The sequence below is a fragment of the Aulonocara stuartgranti genome, assembly GCF_965226115.1.
Source record: "Aulonocara stuartgranti genome assembly, chromosome: 4".
NCBI lineage: Eukaryota > Metazoa > Chordata > Actinopteri > Cichliformes > Cichlidae > Aulonocara > Aulonocara stuartgranti.
The window spans coordinates 9,872,501-9,890,495 of record NC_138942.1 but is presented as its reverse complement, the minus strand read 5'-3'; the positions used below and the strand labels follow the sequence as shown (position 1 = coordinate 9,890,495).

The following is a 17,995-nucleotide window of genomic DNA, read 5'->3' as shown; positions in this document are numbered from 1 at the left end:
TATAGTTTATGATATTGTAATGTCTCTGTAAGTCTCTGTTTATTGTTGTTTGAAATAGAAATAAAACTGTTAATCAAAAAAATATCTCAAGCTCAATCACTGCTGTAATAGATAATAGATTAAAATTGCTTACATGTACTCTGTGTAACAGAACTGGTCGCCAGTAAAACAAACAAACGGGGGGAAAAAAAACAAAAAAAAAAAAAAACACCTTTTAGTGTTTTTAATATTTTTACTCACAGCAGGCAGTTTTTAATGAAACTGATGAGATAAATCTACTTTGCAAAAAGTAAATCAGCTCAATCAGCACAATTCCAAATGAAACTAATGTTGCCCCTTCCTCTGCTGGCTGTTTAGACCTTGTAAAACAGCACCTTACAAAAATTTAGTTATTGCACAAGCCAAAAATGATGCATAAATATATAATAAAGTTTTTCATGTGCAAGTTTTTCCTCTCTGCAACTACAGCAAAGATGACGCATTTGTTAAGGTCATATTATCATCTACTGGAATAAAGCTTTGCCAGATGTGATTGGATAAACATAGAAAACTGATCAAAACTTCTTTGTCACAATGTGCACATGAAAGTAATGCATCAATATCTAGTGAAACCTAATTACCTATCTAATTACCTAACAGTTAGGGTTTCATACATCCATCCATTTTCTTCCACTTATCCAATTTAGGATTGCCGAGGGGCTGGAGCCTACGCCAGCTGTCATGGGGTAAGAGGTAGGGTAGATCCTGGACAGGTCAGGTGTTGTGCATAAATAGCAATATTAATCCAACTACAAGTGGGCCTACTGTGCGTACCTTTCTTCAAACTGTAAATAGAGACATAAATAACACATTGATAACTGAAAAAGTCCCACACATAAATACAACTCTTTCATGTTTAAAATACTGTTAATCAGTGTATGAAGATGACATGACCAGCAGTAGCAGCAATTTCTTCAAGACAGAAAAGTTTCAGGATAATAAATTGGCTCACAGAAAGAAAGTTTCATTAAATTATACCAGTGATATATTTACCACTCTACTGTTAAGCTGCCTAACTTCTAGCCCTTCACAGGATCCTGGTAAGAAGCTACGTGGTGGGTTCTGCTAAAAGCCACCAGCATTCATCATGGTTTTAATGCTATCAAACTCTAATCTGTCTGGGATTTCATGTGTGTTAACACAGCTACAAATGCAGGGAGCATACACTTCAACAACACTACATAAATGTCTCAATATCCGAACTAGACAATAAACAAACCCATTCAGTTCCAGGGATTTGCATGAGAAACGTGAGCATTAGCGAACACTGAAGAGTCTTCTGCATTTCTGCAGAGGGGAACGATGGCTTCAAACATGATTCTTTGTCAGTCAGGATGGGGGACACAGTCGCGAGCGCTTCTCAGTTTTGGCAGATCTGGGCTCACAATGCCATAGATTAGTAACAGCCTGACCACGGATCTGGAATAAGCTAATTGCTTAATTAGCTGACCCAATTCTATAAGCTTCTTTTAGCATATTAACAAGAGCTATGTAACAAATAGTAATGTTTCACAGAGGCGGTGTTTGTTTATGGAATTACAATAATGAGGATCAAATACAAAACATCCGGTCAATGGCATTTCTTTTATGGAACCTCTGCTTTAGAAAATCATTGCATTGTGTGATTTCAGCAGAACACTGAGGTAAAACTTTGCTCTGATCATAATGCTTATTTGCTTCTTATTTTTTCCTTTTCTTTTAAACAATTAAGCTACTTTGGGGTAATGGTTTGACTGCCCTCTTAATGATACTGGACATTTGGGCAATGTGGGACAAATGAGGAAAAGGATGGGGGGGAAAATGTTATTAGATTGAATGATGATTGAAATGGATTAATTTACATTTCCGGCATGCATACTTTACATACATGATCTTTGCTCAGCACAGGGAGTTCTGGGCAAAAGAGCACTATTTGTATGAGATGAACTCATCTATATGCTAATTCATTGGCATGTAGACCTGCTTCATTTCTACCATTCAGGACTGTTTACCTATTAGCTCTTATAGATGCAAAGGGAATTGGAATATTAAAATAAAGTAAAAAAAAAATAAAAATACAGGGCATTAGCAGCACATCAGCTGTTATTATATTTATAGAAGCGGTGGCATTTCTGCCCTTTGTTTAAGCTGTAACCAGCACCACAATCCAAGACTCAAAATGAAATAAGCCAACTCTTTCACTTAAGTGGGACTTGTTGCCACTGACAAAGGTGCTGCAGCTTTTTAGAAGTCTTTCAAAGGACTAGAACAGACTAAACCAGGCTCAAAGCTATACAAACTCCTTTGATTCGAATGAAAAATGATCCGACGCTCAAAAAGCGCAAGGCAACTTCTCTTTAGCATGGAGCATTCAAGTCGATTTAAGGTGCTACATTATGTTTGTGTATTAGTCTACGTGACTATAATTCAAGCAAAAAAAGGAAGTGATTTAAATGTTGGCTGAGTGCTGCGTAGTAACACTAATATGGCCTTATAAAGAGATGTTTGACAGATCAAGCTGCAAGTGATGCCTAAATGCTAATGTAATTTCATATGAACCAGGCTGAAAGAGATGCAATCAACCATTCCCCGATTCAGATGACTGTTGTGTTTAAGAGGATGACAACCCCTTTTCTCATTGTCTATGTAATTCACCAAAATTGCCACTTACAGCCGCTAAGAGCAGGACGTTTCATCTCCAAGCTTCCTCTGGTCTTTGCTACTCATCCCATTTCTACTTCCTCCAAAAGTGCCACCACTTCATTAACCTTGCCAGGCATGAGATAAGAGAGGCAGTGCATCAAAGCTGCCAGCCCACAGAGAGAACAGAGCCCTGCATGTCTCCACTACACAGCGGCCGTCACACACACACACACACACACACTCCAAAACCCATCCAACTCACAGAAAAGACCTTTTGTGTTCCAAACTGTCATTCACAAATGTGGTGGTTTTTTTCTGTTCTTGTGCACATGACATCATTATGTTTTAAATATAAGTCCGGGTGGAGCAAAAGCATTTGGTTGTTCCAAAGGTTTTAAGTGAGTTTGACTGTGAGGAATGCAAAATAATTGGTCTCGGTCAGACTTTTCATTGCCTCCAACACTTATCTCCTAACACGCATTGTCTCATTGCATAGTCATAAGAAGAGTTCAGGTACACGCTGCTGTCATCGCTATGACCTACACACTTAAAACCTCGAAAGGGAGAAAATGAAACAAGAAAAGCATCGAGCATCATTCAGCCCGATGAGTAACAACTCCCGACTTCCTCAAAGCATGACAGTAGATGGAAGGAAATATATTAACTGAGTCACAATATTGTTTTACTTGCACCACATACAAATCTCTCTGGTGTATTTAATCCCTCTACCCACAGTTTCTCAGAAAGGAGGATATAAATTATTTTCCTTTGGTGGAAACGGCAAATCCCTGTCTGGATTCTGTTAAAAGGCTTAAAATGTCACTAAATGCCAAGGCTGAGACTCCTGCTAACACGTAGGTCTTTAAGACAAGACGTTAAAGCGTTGAAAGTTACCTGAAATTGATGAGGTTAATATTCTTATCGCAGACTGAGGCTTCTGAGAAAGTGGATATTGAAAATAGCCAGGTAACCCTTCATATTAGAGGCTATCAGGCGGATTAGTAGCATAAACACCAATTACACATTTCATTGTTTGTTAGCATTTTAAAAACATGCTACAATGCATAAATTAAAAGGACCGGGATGTGAGGGGTGGGGGATGTATTTCGCTGTACAGTATCATTACCAGTATGGATTTCAGTAAAGAAGACAAGGAAATGTCCCTAAATAACAAGTCGGAATGCTGAATGCTGGGCTATAAATGAGTAATTTACCATGAATATCCTTCTCTATCCCTTTACAGCCATATGAGTTTCCAAACCACATTATAGGATCATGGAGGGGTCTGTCACTGAAATTTGAAATAGAGGACAAAGGGCCACGGAGCAAATAGGTTTTTTAGACACCATCCTCTGAGTTCTCTGCCAATGTGAATCAGAGGTAAAATACAGTGCATTAAGTCGACCTCTGAGGCTGCACAGAGGAGGGTAGAGTGAGACATTCTGCTATCTATTAAGACTTGCGTTATGTATATATTGTGTTTTGAAGGAATTTTACTGATCCACAAAACCAGCAGGCAAGGATAAGAGTGAGTCCCTAAGACCATGTGGTAAGCAACTGCAGTGCAAAATCTCAGGCAAGTTGAAAGTTGCTGTGCCGTTAAGGAGAAAGTCTGGCAGAATCCTGCATGCCCGCTGATAACATGGTTGGATTAAGGATGTTTAAGGGAAGTGAAAATTATTCATTTGAGATGGATGAAAGCTGCACTTGTCAAGTCTACCAGTCATGCACTTTATACATTTCATTTCCACTAGCCAGCATGCATAATTTCCCCTCAATGCAAATTTCTACACACTGAAAATGGTGAGCATATTTACACCGCTCCCTTAACACATTCTCTGACACAGAAAATGGATAATCTCTATTGAACAGGGAACAAAACAATGCAATTTTGTTTGCAGAGGTGTGAGAATCTAATTTTGTGCAGAAAGATAAACTCTCAAGACTCCCTAGAATGCAAACAATGGCTTTCATTTGAAATCATGCCTGAATGCCCCCCCAAAAAAAGAAAAGAAAAAAAAAAAGACGACTATGTTTTGTGCCCTGCTCATCACAGACACATCTTTTGTAATTTTTAAAGCATGTGCCCAGTTATCCAAACGGGCTTGTCTTAGTAGTGTAATTACTGATTTTAAGTCACAAAGTCTTGGCCTCGGTGTTGTTCTAGGAGCTTTGCAACCAAGTGTGTATATGTATACTGTATCAGTCTCACTCTCTATACAAATATTATGATCTCTCTGATGAGAATTAAGTCTCCAGCCTGGATGGCCAATAAATTAGAGGCACGCTTCTCGTTTACTCATCAGAGCTAATGAGCCTGATAAAATTACCTCGAGGATCATAATTACAGGCTAGTGGCAGAGACTCTGGCAGTGACTGGAATAAGACGAAACACACATACGCACACACACAGAATTTAGATGGTGTTGGAAGAGGCAGACTAACAGCCAACCTAGAACATCACAAAGAACTCACGCCCTATTAATAGAATAACAGACTAATTTCAGTAAAAGAAAAAAAAAATGCTTTGTACATTTTCATGAGACACACAGAAACCTATACTGTTTGACATCGCGTCGTCACGAAATGCACAAGATTAACATAATGTAAGGTTCTGAACAATATTACGATTTCCACCTTTCTGTTCGAGCAGTTCAAACTGATTTCACCACCCTTTCATAAAGATTAAGCACTTCATGGGTAATGGCATATTTTAATGAACGATGGCAGCCTGGACACAAGAGCTCACCTCAGAGGATTCCATTTCATCACACATTCACAGGATGAATTGTTTTACTTATGAATATTAATGTCTCTCTAATTTGAGGCTGTTGTTAATGCTTGTCGCTAGGAGCTCGGCAAATCAGGTCCCATTCCTGTTAAAACCATGTATTAGACACCCCCCTGACACTAAGCCCTCGCCTTTGATTCTTAATTGCAGAAGTGCAAGCATTTGCAGTAGATGGGGCGCAAAGCTTTAATTAACTCTAATATCACACATTCAGTCTCGACTGTCACCCACATCACGCGTGGCATTTTGTACCAATATCATCCTCAACTGTGCTCAGCTAGAAAGATTGTGTTCCAAGTTCATGATCACAATTTCATGCATCTCAAAATGAGCGATATGTAGTTTATAAGAAGCTGCGATATATTGACGCCAGTGAATTATCTTGATGCCGTCTTTAAAAAGCTTTAATGAAGGCATACATCGATGCTGCTCCGTGATCGCTCCGCAGCTTTAATGCAAAGGAGTTCCAGTGCTGTTGGCTTCTTACTGAAAGCAATGTCTGATCTTGGTAGTGTCATTGTATCAACAGTCATTGGTGAAGCTTGTAACATGGGGAGGGAAGAGATGAAAAGTTTGGGGATCTATTTAAAATGGAAGGAGGCGGTTATTGAGTAAATAATTCAACCTCTCGTTCGTTCTAATCTTCAAAGGATTTATTGGACAACAGATTTCAAGTTTTAAAATACTATAAATAGGAGAACGCATACACACACCTTTCAATAACACTTCTAAAATGCAACATTACAGAGCATTCCTTACAAACACAGCAAATGCCATTTTCACAGATGAGTGCCCTCGCACGTCATTTCAACATTTTAATAGCTCAGGTATGGAGCAATTCTGATGCAGATATTAGTAAAGAGTAATGTTTAATTAAACCAGGTTTGAAGATAAAGAGCTCAATACATCCTATAGTTTATAAGCCTTTGCCAGCCATAAGCTACTGCTCTTCCTAATCCTCTTTCACATAACATTATTGCATCAGCACAGCTGAACATTTTTGCAGCATTTATAAAATTAGCAAAGAAATTAACTGTCTGTACTGTGGCAAATAGGATTTCCAAGTTCTTGCCGTGTGATACAGCATACCCAGGCTGCCACCTACAGTACAGTCTGAGAGAGGAACTACAGCCCAACAGTTCAACATGTGTGGCTCCCCATTTTACACTCCACAGCCATTCAAACTTAATTGTCAAGGCTCCCTCTAATATCCTTACAGGAAATTTGTTAAAATCCATTATTAAATAAATACTGAAATAATTTCATTTTGACTCAAGACTGGCAAAGGATTACACATTTATCCTTCTCACTCCTATTCACATGTGGAAGAGCCAGTGTTCCCTCATCATTTTGACATTATGACAGGTGATTCGACGCTGCTTTTATTTTAAACCATGTGCGATTTTAAAATGGTTACTTTATTCCAAGAATATATATATATATATCTATACAAATTAGTATATCCCCAAATGTGATATTCATTTTACTTTAGTGAGACTGAAATTATATTAACAGAAAAATGAGAATTTTCTATACGAACAACCTTAACAGTGGAACAACAGTGGAGTAGCAACAAACCAAGAATTGAAAGTGATTTTCTAAACAAAAACATTTGCACCAATTTTTTTTTTCTTTTTTTTCTTCAAATGGTGTATAGACAAAATATGGCTTGGTACATCCTTCCTAATTTGAGATCTCTTCTGTTATCTTTCCCATGAGCACAAATTATACATAAAAAAAGTTAAATTTTTAAAAGGAATATTAATACAATAGAAATAATGACAATTTAGTAAAAAATAAAAATAAATAAATCAAATAATCCCCTTTAGGATCATTCAAAGCGTCTTTTACTTCTTCGCCTGAACAGTTTTGAGATTGAGGATTTCCTTTCATTTTTGGCTTTCTTCACTCCTGTTCTCAACAAAACCAGTATATTAACAACTCAAATCAAATTGAAACAGAAAAAAAAGACATTTTATATGTTGCTTACCAAGGTTTTGCATCATTTTATTCAACTGCTGATCTTCCTCCACTTCCCTGAAATTAGCCAAAAATCAAACTAAGCACTGTCATATCTTTTTACCACATCAATCTTTAAGATTAACTGCATTGTACTTAAGAATTAATTAGAAGATTGATAATGTTACCTCAGCCTGTCCTCGTCGAGACCATCCACAATTGCGTTTCTGCCATCCACGATCTCCATCAATTTCTGCATTAGTTTCTTCTCCTGCCGTTGTTCCTCTCTGGACTTTAAATGATCTGTGACAATGTTAACAACCGCATGTCGGAAAAAGAAGTAAGACAGATGCTGACAGGCAAAGAGACCGAGCGCTTACCTGGCTTCTCGAGCAGCCTGCGAAGTTCCCCCTCAACACCTGGCTGCTGCTGCTCCAGCTCTTGAGTCCTGGCTCTGAGTTTTAACATCAAATACTAATTCAAAACTCACATTATATCTAAAACTTCTAAACAATCCTAAAAATTTTGAGTTTCTCAGTTAAGTTTGATTTTTGTCCTAATGTTAAATGCAAGTAAAAGTACAAGCAATGAGGGAAAAATCTTTAAAGAAAGTATCAGGTAAAATAAATAAGGTTTGGAATTAATATAATCAAATTGGGGCAGGGATAGCTCAGTAGGTAAAGTGGTCGCCCCATGATCGGAAGGTCGGCGGTTCGAATCCACTTAACGTCTACCCTGAGGTACCCCTGAGCAAGGTACCGTCCCTACACACTGCTCCCCGGGCGCCTGCTTAGTGGGCTGCCCACTGCTTCACTGAGTGAATGGGTCAAATGCAGAGAAAAACAAGTAATTTCCCCATGGGGATCAATAAAGTATCCATTATTATTATTATTATTATTATATAAAGAGAAATCCAACTGTCAAGTCTCAAAGTCAAGTCAAAGTAAGAATATTGTTCAAAAGCCTTTTCTAGTGTAAACAAATATTATCCAAATGAGTAATAATTCCCTGAATAATGGAGAAAGGGTCATTTAATATTCTCAATCTACATCGATCCTTCAATAATACTCACATGTAAATGAGCTCTGATTCTTTCCTAATGAACATTTGTTTTTTTCGAATGAGGTTAAACCAGTCGACCATCAGTGGGTCCATCAAGATGTCACCTTCTCCATCTGCAAAACAAGTTAGTAGCACTCAGCTGAATTTATTCAAAAGATAAAATAAAAAGTTTTATAATCACTGATGTGTATATATTGTAGTAAATCAAGCAATTATAATCACTGACTAGATGTTTATTTAACAAGCTCATAACATTTATCATTTCACGTAAGCCAAATATTTTGTGCTGTTCTGATGTTAACTGATATACTCCAAGAGCAAACTTAAAAAAGATAAAAATTAAAATAAATAAATAAATAAATAAAAAAATACCCCACTTGAGCAGACTCAACCTCACTGTTTGCAAGAAAAACATTAAGTAGAAATTAAGGGGGGGGTTAGGATATTTTGGCTCATATGCAGGTAGGTGGTTCTCAATTTTTATTAAGAGAAGAAGTGACTCACATCCTGGAACCACGCTGTCACCTTTATTAAGACACTATGTCACAGCCAACAATCTTAAAATGGAGCTTAGCCTGCCAAACCCGAATCTATTTTTTTTTAATAATATCAAAATGTCACAGAACATGATGTTACAAAAAACCTGTCTATAGACACTTTATAGTTTGTCAGTCATCATTCCTGTGGCATCGACTTTAGAATATAATACAATGTTTTGTTGACAAACATCTTTTTGCAATTTACTCAAAAACCAATCCAGTAAAAAAAAAAAAAATTAATGAATTACTAATTAAATCATTCACAACAATACTGCTTATATTTTTCCAAAGCTTTCATTATGTGGGGTTAAACTGGTGGCCACACATATACAAAGAAGCATTTTAAAATTTCATTTTCAGCCCTGAGAAGTTATATTATTACCCAGATTTTAAAGAAAATGTGAGAATGGATGAATTATGGATACATGATGCAGGGAACAATGCAATTTACCATCAAAGATGATTCAATATTTAAGGTTTTCAGGATACGGTGTATACTTTTCAGTATTGGTCCACCACAGTACTCCGACATGCACTGAAACAGTGCTTAAATTTGCTGCTTCACCGAGTCATACCCGAGTAGGTGGATCAATTGATTTTAGGCTGAATATTTTGCTAATCCTAATTAGCGACCAATCAGTCAAGTCACATTTACAACAGAGAGCGAGCTGCAGAGACAGAGGACAGAGCCCCACACATCCTGTCATTACCAGAACAAACATGATTTGATTCTGAACTGAACCTGAGTGCCAGGGTTTAGTTTTTATGCCAACAAATTCCAGTTGAGAAGTAGATGATCTCCTAGGTAGTGTGGAAATGATGTTAAATTCTGGCCAACTGACATGCTCAGGCTTCCTGGGTAGCATGTAGAAAGAAAAAAAAAAAAGCAATCGACCAGAATACACACATATAAATATATATATAAAAATTTATTACTATATCCAAGTCATGTTGACCTTGAGCAAAGCAATAAGGCCCCCTACTCCTACGACCTCAAAGGAGACGCAACATCCCTGTGGGCTAGCTGTGCCTCTCACCTCATTTGACTGCAGAAACACTAATAGAAATGGCATGCGCACACACACACACACACACACACACACACACACACACACCTACCTTCAGCTGATGGTGAGCACATGTGTGAAGCACCCAAGATACAACTCACCAATGCAGCAGAGTGATTCAGCAGTTCAAACAAAAATATGATGTCAAATTTTAGTTTAAGGTTATTGCAAGACACATTTTGCTTTAGAATATTACCTCATTCAAACCAACATAGCGGTGAAGGGTCTACCAACCCCCCTCTTGTTCAGAAATGGCCAGGTATTAAATATTACCTAGCTTAGTCCGATCCACATATACAGATGTCACAATTGGTCATATGCAGCGATATAGATGTTACAGATGGGATAGGATAAAATAAAAAAGGAGATACCGCAATAAAATTTAGTATAATCATCTTGCAGCTCAAACTTCTTGTTATTACACAGAAAATCCTTCACGTTTCCAGATAATCATACTTCAAGCAATGTGATGATTGTATGGAAAGATGTAGCTTTTGCTTTAAGAGGTTATTAACATGGAATTAGATACAAATCAGTATTTTGAAACCCTGATTCCTGGTTTTTACATTACCATAGAAATAAGAAACTACAATAGACAATATGCCACAACATTAAACATAATATTTACAAATAATAATTATTATTATTATTATTGAAGGAAAAAAAGATAATATTTGCATTGTGACCTTGTGAATAAGGGGAAATGCTAGATCCCATAATCCCATCATCATAGTATGATAATACTATCCTGATATGGTAAAGCATCACCCAAAATAACCTTATGATTATGAGGTTACTACCACTTAAAAAAAAAAAAAAAAAAAAAAAAAAAAAAAAAAAATCACTGTATGAAAAATGTAAATGCACAGATGCAACGTATATGTATTCCTAACAAGTTATGATATCATTACCAATATACTGTATGATTAATTGGGTTTGCCTCAAAGGCATCTATGTTTTCATTGTATTGCCCCTAGATTTTGGCCCCTTATAAAATTTCAGTGTAATATTACTAAAGTAATTAGTAATGTAAGATATCACATGATATTCATTTGTAATCAAGATGTGGTAACTTGCCATTTCCATATCTTTAACTTATCATATCCAGCTTATTACCACACTACTGCTCTCACTTGTTCAGAAATAATATGGAACTACGCTGCAGAGTTAAGAGTGAAAAGCCAGCTACTAAATGTCTCATGAACCATGTCTGAAAGTGGACTATTGATTGCATTGTTTAATATTTGTATGTTTTTACAAGTAAAAAGGAGAAGTGGAAGACATAAAACGTACCTTCCTCACAGCTTCGAAGCTTCTGTTCCAGCTCCACACCCTCCTTCTCCAAATGAGCCAAGTTTGTCTCAATATCATTCAGCTGCCTTTCAATCTGCTCCATTGGGATATGATAAGACCTTACCTGGTGCAAAACAGAGAATTTAAGAGTCACTGTCAAGTAAAGATTATTGTAATTTGAAAATTCTGACTTTGGCCACTTTAATGTAAAGAAGGTCATCCATTTTTTGCTGGGAATGTAATGAAAGCATATTTGTAGAGCTGTTAATTAATCTCTTAAGAGACTTAATGGAGGGAACTTACAGAGGGTGACCTCATTTCAGTCCTGGAGGCGTTGGTGGGTGACAAATACTTTCCCTTTTTAGCAGCTAAGAGGTAGATAAAATAGGATTAGATAGTTCTTTCATGGCAGCTTTTTAGAAAAGTATTGTCACATATGACTTAACCTGTTTTCAGTAAAATAAATTTTTTTTAAATGTATTTATACACTTTTCATATGAAATCAACAAGAAATCTGAAATCATGTATATTTGGCTTTGATAGCTATTAAAAAGATGGGAAACAACCTGATGGATTTCCATGATTGGCTGGAAAAGTAGTTGAAGAGCTAATAGATTTCACAGCTGGCAGTCTGGGTGAGGATTTCACAGGCAAGCAACTCCCAAATTTAAAATCTAAAATAAAGAGAAGAGGCCTTAAACACTGCAGAAGTGCAGAGTTCACAAAACTTTGTTTTCATTTTGTTTGTTTAATATGGGAACTAATACAATAGGGTGTGTATAATTTTGTGGACGTTCAGAGCATACACAGGATGGGTCCCATTGGCTAGAGTGAGTCATTTAGCATTTCCTCAAGCAAAACCATGAGGTTCACATTTATAGTTTTCATTAAAATAAGCCAACTAAAACTGGCATAAAATTTACACAAACCACCAAGAATGTATTTCATTCTTTGTGTTGATGCTCTCGACTTCTCATACAGTCTAGATTATAGATAATATTTTTGGTTAGAACCCAATCACCCTACCCCCAAATTCAAAGTACATCTATTTTACCATCTTAATAGATGAAAGTGCAAATTTTCCACCAACTTCATAGTTTCATTATGTCGCTTTAGATTCTTCAAGAGCTTGAATAAGTTAGCCAAATAAATAAAATAAAATACACATACATTTGCTTTACTTGGGTATTGCTGCTCTCAGTGTGTATTAATTGATTCCATTAACACGTGACTGAACTTTGTTATTTAAACATGAAAATGGCCAAGACAAAACAGCTTGAGTCACCAAAACCTTTACAGAGAGGTTCCTTGCAAGCTAGTTCTGGTTCACTTTGACATCAAACACTCAATTCATTTAATATATCAGCAGACAAATGTCTCTCATTATAATGCAAAGAAGCCTCTCACCTAGGATTTCAGAGGCAGGCTGAGGTTTCTGGGGACTGACTTCCCTAAAGCACGCAGGATCAAACAGAGCAAAGCTAACTCCTGGTGCTGCAGGTGTTTGAGCCAGAGGAAGCCTTGTTGGACTAATTGAGACATTAGATGGAGGTGTGGACATGAATTCAGCTTTATGATTTTCAGTAAAAGCTTCAGGTTCAGCATCTCTGTAAGATATAAACAAAGAAATGAACTTATTATTTTAATACAGAGGCATTAATCCGACACAGGTGAAATGTACTAATAGGTCAGACGAGTAACAACCTCACCTTAAATTTTGAAATGTTAAAAAGGTGATGAAAACAGTTGAAGAATCATCAGCAGGGGTTAGAAATGAGAAAATCTAGTGTTAAGGAGTAGGAAAGCAGGAGTTCAGGCCTTGCACTCCTCGGGACTTGTTAAGATGGGGGATAGAACTAGCGGCTCCACTTTGAGCCAGTCAGCAATAAAAGAGATGGACGAAGATGATTCTGCGTTCTGGAGAGTAAATAATCTGATAGGTCAGATGTATTTCAAGGCAAGTCTTTCAAGACATTCTGGTCCACTTGTGCAGCTTTTCAACTTTCAGCCGAGTAACTGCAAATACTTACTTTAGCCCGAGTTCGGTTTTAACAGGTTTTCTTTGCCACTCATGGTATACTGGATCTGCAGAGAAACGACAGAAAGTAAAATCAAAAATGAAAAATAAGATCATTATTGCTAGTCTCCAAAGACCATGAATACTTAGATGGGAAAACTATAACGGCATATCACTGCATTTAAGAAAGGACTTGCTTGATAAACAGCTGAAACAACCGTGATTAAAATGATGTTGATTCCAACGATTAATTTTTTCTTGCTGAAGCAGAAGGGCATTCCTCCACAAAGATCAACGATACTTTCCTCAATTCAAAGAAAGCGTTTCAAAATTTCAGAGGTGGTTCTTGTGCCTGTGATCGACATCGCCACCAAGTTTCCCAGCATCTCACTTGGCAGTCTTTTTCATAATCTTGCTGACAACAATAACACGAATCGCAATGATCACAAACGTCTAACTCTGCATTAACCTTGGCGAATAAAAAGCACAATGGTAAATCCGTCATTACACTTCACCTTATAATCTTGTGTAACTACCGTTTTAAAACTTTTAGAACGAGAGAAGATGGCGCATTGCAGCTTATGAGACATCTGCTTTGTCAGTGACGTGCACACTCGCAGCACTTCCAAGTTATTGTACACAATAAACAAAACAAACAAACAAACAAAAAAAAAAAAAAAAAAAAAAAAAACTTCCCTCGACTCGTGTGTCACACTCGTCTAAACAGCTGTCAAGCGCACAGTTACTGGTTTCATTATCTAGGTACCGGTATTCACAGCACTCCAATAAAATGATTGCGCTCCACATTCTCGTCTGCACGCAAGAACAAAATGATGCTTTAATCACTGACCTTGGCGTAATGTCCAGTCAACATATGGTTAATATTAGTAAGAAACAGACTTCATTTCCATGTCTGGAAAACTTCCATCAATGCTAAAAGTAAAAGTGACTGAAAAACCATTCTCAATAGACCCACCAGTAATTGTATTTCTGTCTACAAACCCACCGACAGTCAGAATGTGACACCCGTGCATGCACATCCATCCCAGGAGAATGACAGTTCAACTATGAAAGTTCATTAGTGTGAGACAGGAATTAAAATGTCAGCTATCAGCATGCGAGATGCACTGGTTTTATAAATAGGGCAAAAATGACAAAAGGGCTTTGTTTTCTAGGAATGTGAGAGACAGACTGAATGGTGGGGGTGGGTGGATGCTGGCTGGATGTCAAATAATGGATCAGACACAAGTAAAATGAATTTAGTGGAGCTTGCCTTTGGTGGTTTTGTGTACAGTTGTTGGCCCTGTGTTGTCTTTATTGATGGCCTTTAGACATGGCAATTCCTTATTGTTTGCCTGAGTGGTGGAGGGCTGTCCTGCGTAGTTTCCTGCTGAGGCTTGGCTGCATTTATCCTTTTTCAAAGCAGAGCTGTCAGCTAAACTTGGCTCATCACCAAACCTGGGGACAGAGAAAGCCCTCACCATCAGCTTTAAAAAAAAAAAAAAGACTGTGGGAAAGTTTCCTTCAGAAGGACAGTGCATTCATGGCTATAGATTGTATATTAATGCAATGCTCACCATCTCTCATCCGCCGATCGGATTGTAAATGGGCGTTTGTTATTATTGTTGTAGTTTTGCTCTGCTAGTTTTTTTCCAACCATTACCCTCGACTGGCTCTTTCGATCATCATCATCATCATCAGTCGGGACCTTTGGCCTTACTTGAACACTTGATTGCTCTGTTGGCTTCCTGTTGTTGACTTTGGAGATTTCAGTAACTTGTGGCACAGTCTGGAAAAACTTCTGCCGGGCAGCCTGTGTCTTCTGGGCTGAGGCCGTCCAGGACTGGGAGGTTGGAGTAGGAGCAACTGGTTTCAAAACATTATTCAGTGGGGCTGACAACACCGAAGGGGGGTGTGGTGAAGGCCGTTTTAGGCTGGCATCATTTAGTGGTCGCGCAGCTGAACTGGTGAGACCATTTTTGATCAGAGCCTCAGAGGAGGAAGTCTTGGAAGTGTTCTGGTGGGAGTTACAGATAAAAGTGTCTGGATCCGTCCCAGGTTTGTAACCGCCTACATGGAGTACGCTGGCGCACTCGCCACACCTGGTGGTGGAAGTTTATTAATATTAAATTATTAATGGAATAAGCCCCTGTGCAGGGGGAAAAGCATCTATGAATATAGATTAAATTCTTACTTGAAACAGCTTCTGTGATAGAGCTTGCCTTCCACAAAGTGCCTCTGAACAAGATGAACATGGCCCTTGCATGAAACACATTTGCTATTGAGAGTCCCATTTTTGTTGGGGTTTTCAGCCAAAACTACCTTCTGTGAAAAAGAATCAAAAGTGAGAAAACATTTATCCAGAAAGGTATCCCATTTCCCCTAGGATTCCTTTGGTGACCCACTGAAAATAAATGCTATGTTTAATCCTAAATATTATTCCTTTAAAAAGCAAAGGTGTGTAAAAGAAAGACGTTTTAACACACAGCCTTAATTTTAGCTGACTGATGACGTGCCGTTTGACATGACTACTGACCTGAGTAGAAGCTCTTGCCAATTTGGGTGAGGTCTGAGCTGTGTGAGTGGAAGGTAAACAACTCTCAGTGGCAGTTTTAGATACAAAGCTTTTGGCAACGACTGGGAGGTTTTTTTTCTCCGATGGCTCCTCCTTGGAGCCCTCTGCTGGCCTTTTTACACCTCCCACTGAAGACAGTAAAACATCATTAGTGTCAAAGAGTTGGGGGAAAAAAATACCTCAGCCTGTACATAAAAAAGAAATATATAAGGAAAAAGCTCAGAATTAAAGAGGATGAACTACTCAAATGCAGTTGCTAGGGATTTTTAAAGCAGACATATTCTCACTGGGAGGCCGTCCTTTGAAGTAGTTGTAGTACTGGGAGACGTAGGTAAGAATGCTCAGCCTGTCTGGGATCCTTAAAGCCACCATGTCCTCTGCATCTAACAAAGCTGGGATCCCCAGCTTCTCCTCTGCGATCTGAAAAGCCTTAAGAGAAAAAAATAAATCAAAGTTTAACCAACAGCCCCCAACTCCAACTAAATATGCCAAACAAAGTAGGCATATCCAAAGCACTTTTTCCATGTAAAAGCATGGCATTGGCTGGGCTACCTCCTACAGTTACAGCATGTGTAAATATGTCACACAATACAATTTACTTTAAATAGACTGGCGGTATTCTGTGGCACAACCCTAGGAGGTTTGGAAAGGGCTCTATAATGAATGGCACACTTCCTGTGAGCTTGTAGGGATAAGAAAGAGGATGGGAAGAGCGGGATATCAGTGCATTGTTTAGGATCAGCCTGGATATGCTCATTAAATTTAAAGAAAAGCCTTACGGAATAGCAAGTGGGCATATATAAAAAGAAGGGGATACTGAGGAGTTTAAGTGGACAAAACCACAAATTTCAGCTCATGGGGAGGAAAAAAAAAAGTCTAACATGGTTATTTATTAAATTAAAATATATAGAATTTACTCACCTTTAACCCCACCACCACCCCCTATCCCTGTACATGGTGGATTTTCCTAAACCTCCAGTAATATAAAAATAAATAACAGAGTATCGGAGATAGGGAAAATAGGTGTTCAATCAGGAGTTGGGCCCATAGGTACAGAATAGTGGATGTTTTTGACTATGAAGCAACCGGTTGCTCTGCTGGCCTCCACTGTGAGACGTCTGTGGGTTCAGATAAGGGCAACAAGAGGCCCAGGGAACTCATAAACATCAGAAGACCTCCGCTGCTGGCAACAGGAGGAGGAGCATAGGCCAACTCCTCCATTGCAGACCATGTTAAAGACCCTGGAAATAAAGGCAGCTGGGATTAAAAAAAAAAAAAAAATCGGTTTCCAATGACCATGTTCTCCTACAGAATCCTTCCTTCAATTACTTCTCTCGATAGGTCTTGTTGAACAAAAGGCTTGCTTTCTGTCCACGTGGCTTGAGCTGAACTAAATAGCTTAGGCTTTTAGAGTGTAAAAACACACCACTGTCAGGTAAAGGGGTGTGCTTTATTTCTAACACAAAACAAAATTAGAGCTTTATGGTGAAAATGAATTCTAAGAAGCAATTTCATACTAGATTGTACCTGAAATTAAAATCCAATTTATCATCCAGCCCTACCTGTAAGAAGCGTGACACCATTCATGAAATATAGAAAGGGTGTGAATTACCAGGTGCTCTCTCATGTTTCAGTAGAGGGAGCATCTTCAGCAGTGTATCAAACTTAACCTTGACCAAACACACAGCTCTTTGCCCACAAATCGTTTTGTTCTCGTATACCATTCAAGATGTATGTATCAGCAGTGTCTTCAAGAGAACAGTCACCATAAGGACCGAGTGGCAGACAACAGTAAAGCCTCATTCAAAATGAATAGACTTGAGAGCCTCTCCCCTGAGGTCAGGTTTGCTGCTGACACAGCCAAGATGATCGAAAACAACAAGGAAGTCGTACGGAGCGCGTACTGTAGCACACTTACTGCAGGGCCTGTAACCCTCAGAGGAAGCCGGCAAGAGGTTAGAAAACTAAATAATGGAGAGGTCCCAGCTGTGCTGCTCATGTCACGCAGGGGTTAACCGAATAGATGAGTTC

General features: G+C 38.2%; 1 protein-coding gene and 1 long non-coding RNA gene across 2 annotated transcripts in view; one reads left to right on the top strand and one right to left on the bottom strand.

The window, feature by feature from the left end:
• LOC309705887 overlaps nt 1-17,995 on the top strand; it is a 269,576-nt gene that overhangs the window by 172,984 nt on the left and 78,597 nt on the right. The gene's annotated exons all lie outside the window — the stretch shown is intronic.
• micall2a (mical-like 2a) overlaps nt 6,695-17,995 on the bottom strand; it is a 12,509-nt gene continuing 1,208 nt past the window's right edge. The window contains exons 3-17 of the mRNA XM_082531490.1: nt 16,252-16,393; nt 15,926-16,092; nt 15,584-15,714; nt 14,967-15,491; nt 14,663-14,847; nt 13,403-13,457; nt 12,780-12,979; nt 11,939-12,046; nt 11,676-11,740; nt 11,373-11,496; nt 8,484-8,586; nt 7,792-7,865; nt 7,600-7,714; nt 7,443-7,489; nt 6,695-7,363 (exon numbers count right to left, since the gene is read on the bottom strand). Of these exons, the coding sequence (XP_082387616.1) occupies nt 7,284-7,363; nt 7,443-7,489; nt 7,600-7,714; nt 7,792-7,865; nt 8,484-8,586; nt 11,373-11,496; nt 11,676-11,740; nt 11,939-12,046; nt 12,780-12,979; nt 13,403-13,457; nt 14,663-14,847; nt 14,967-15,491; nt 15,584-15,714; nt 15,926-16,092; nt 16,252-16,393 (2,121 nt within the window). The 3' untranslated portion in view covers nt 6,695-7,283. The remainder of the gene's footprint in view (nt 7,364-7,442; nt 7,490-7,599; nt 7,715-7,791; nt 7,866-8,483; nt 8,587-11,372; nt 11,497-11,675; nt 11,741-11,938; nt 12,047-12,779; nt 12,980-13,402; nt 13,458-14,662; nt 14,848-14,966; nt 15,492-15,583; nt 15,715-15,925; nt 16,093-16,251; nt 16,394-17,995) is intronic.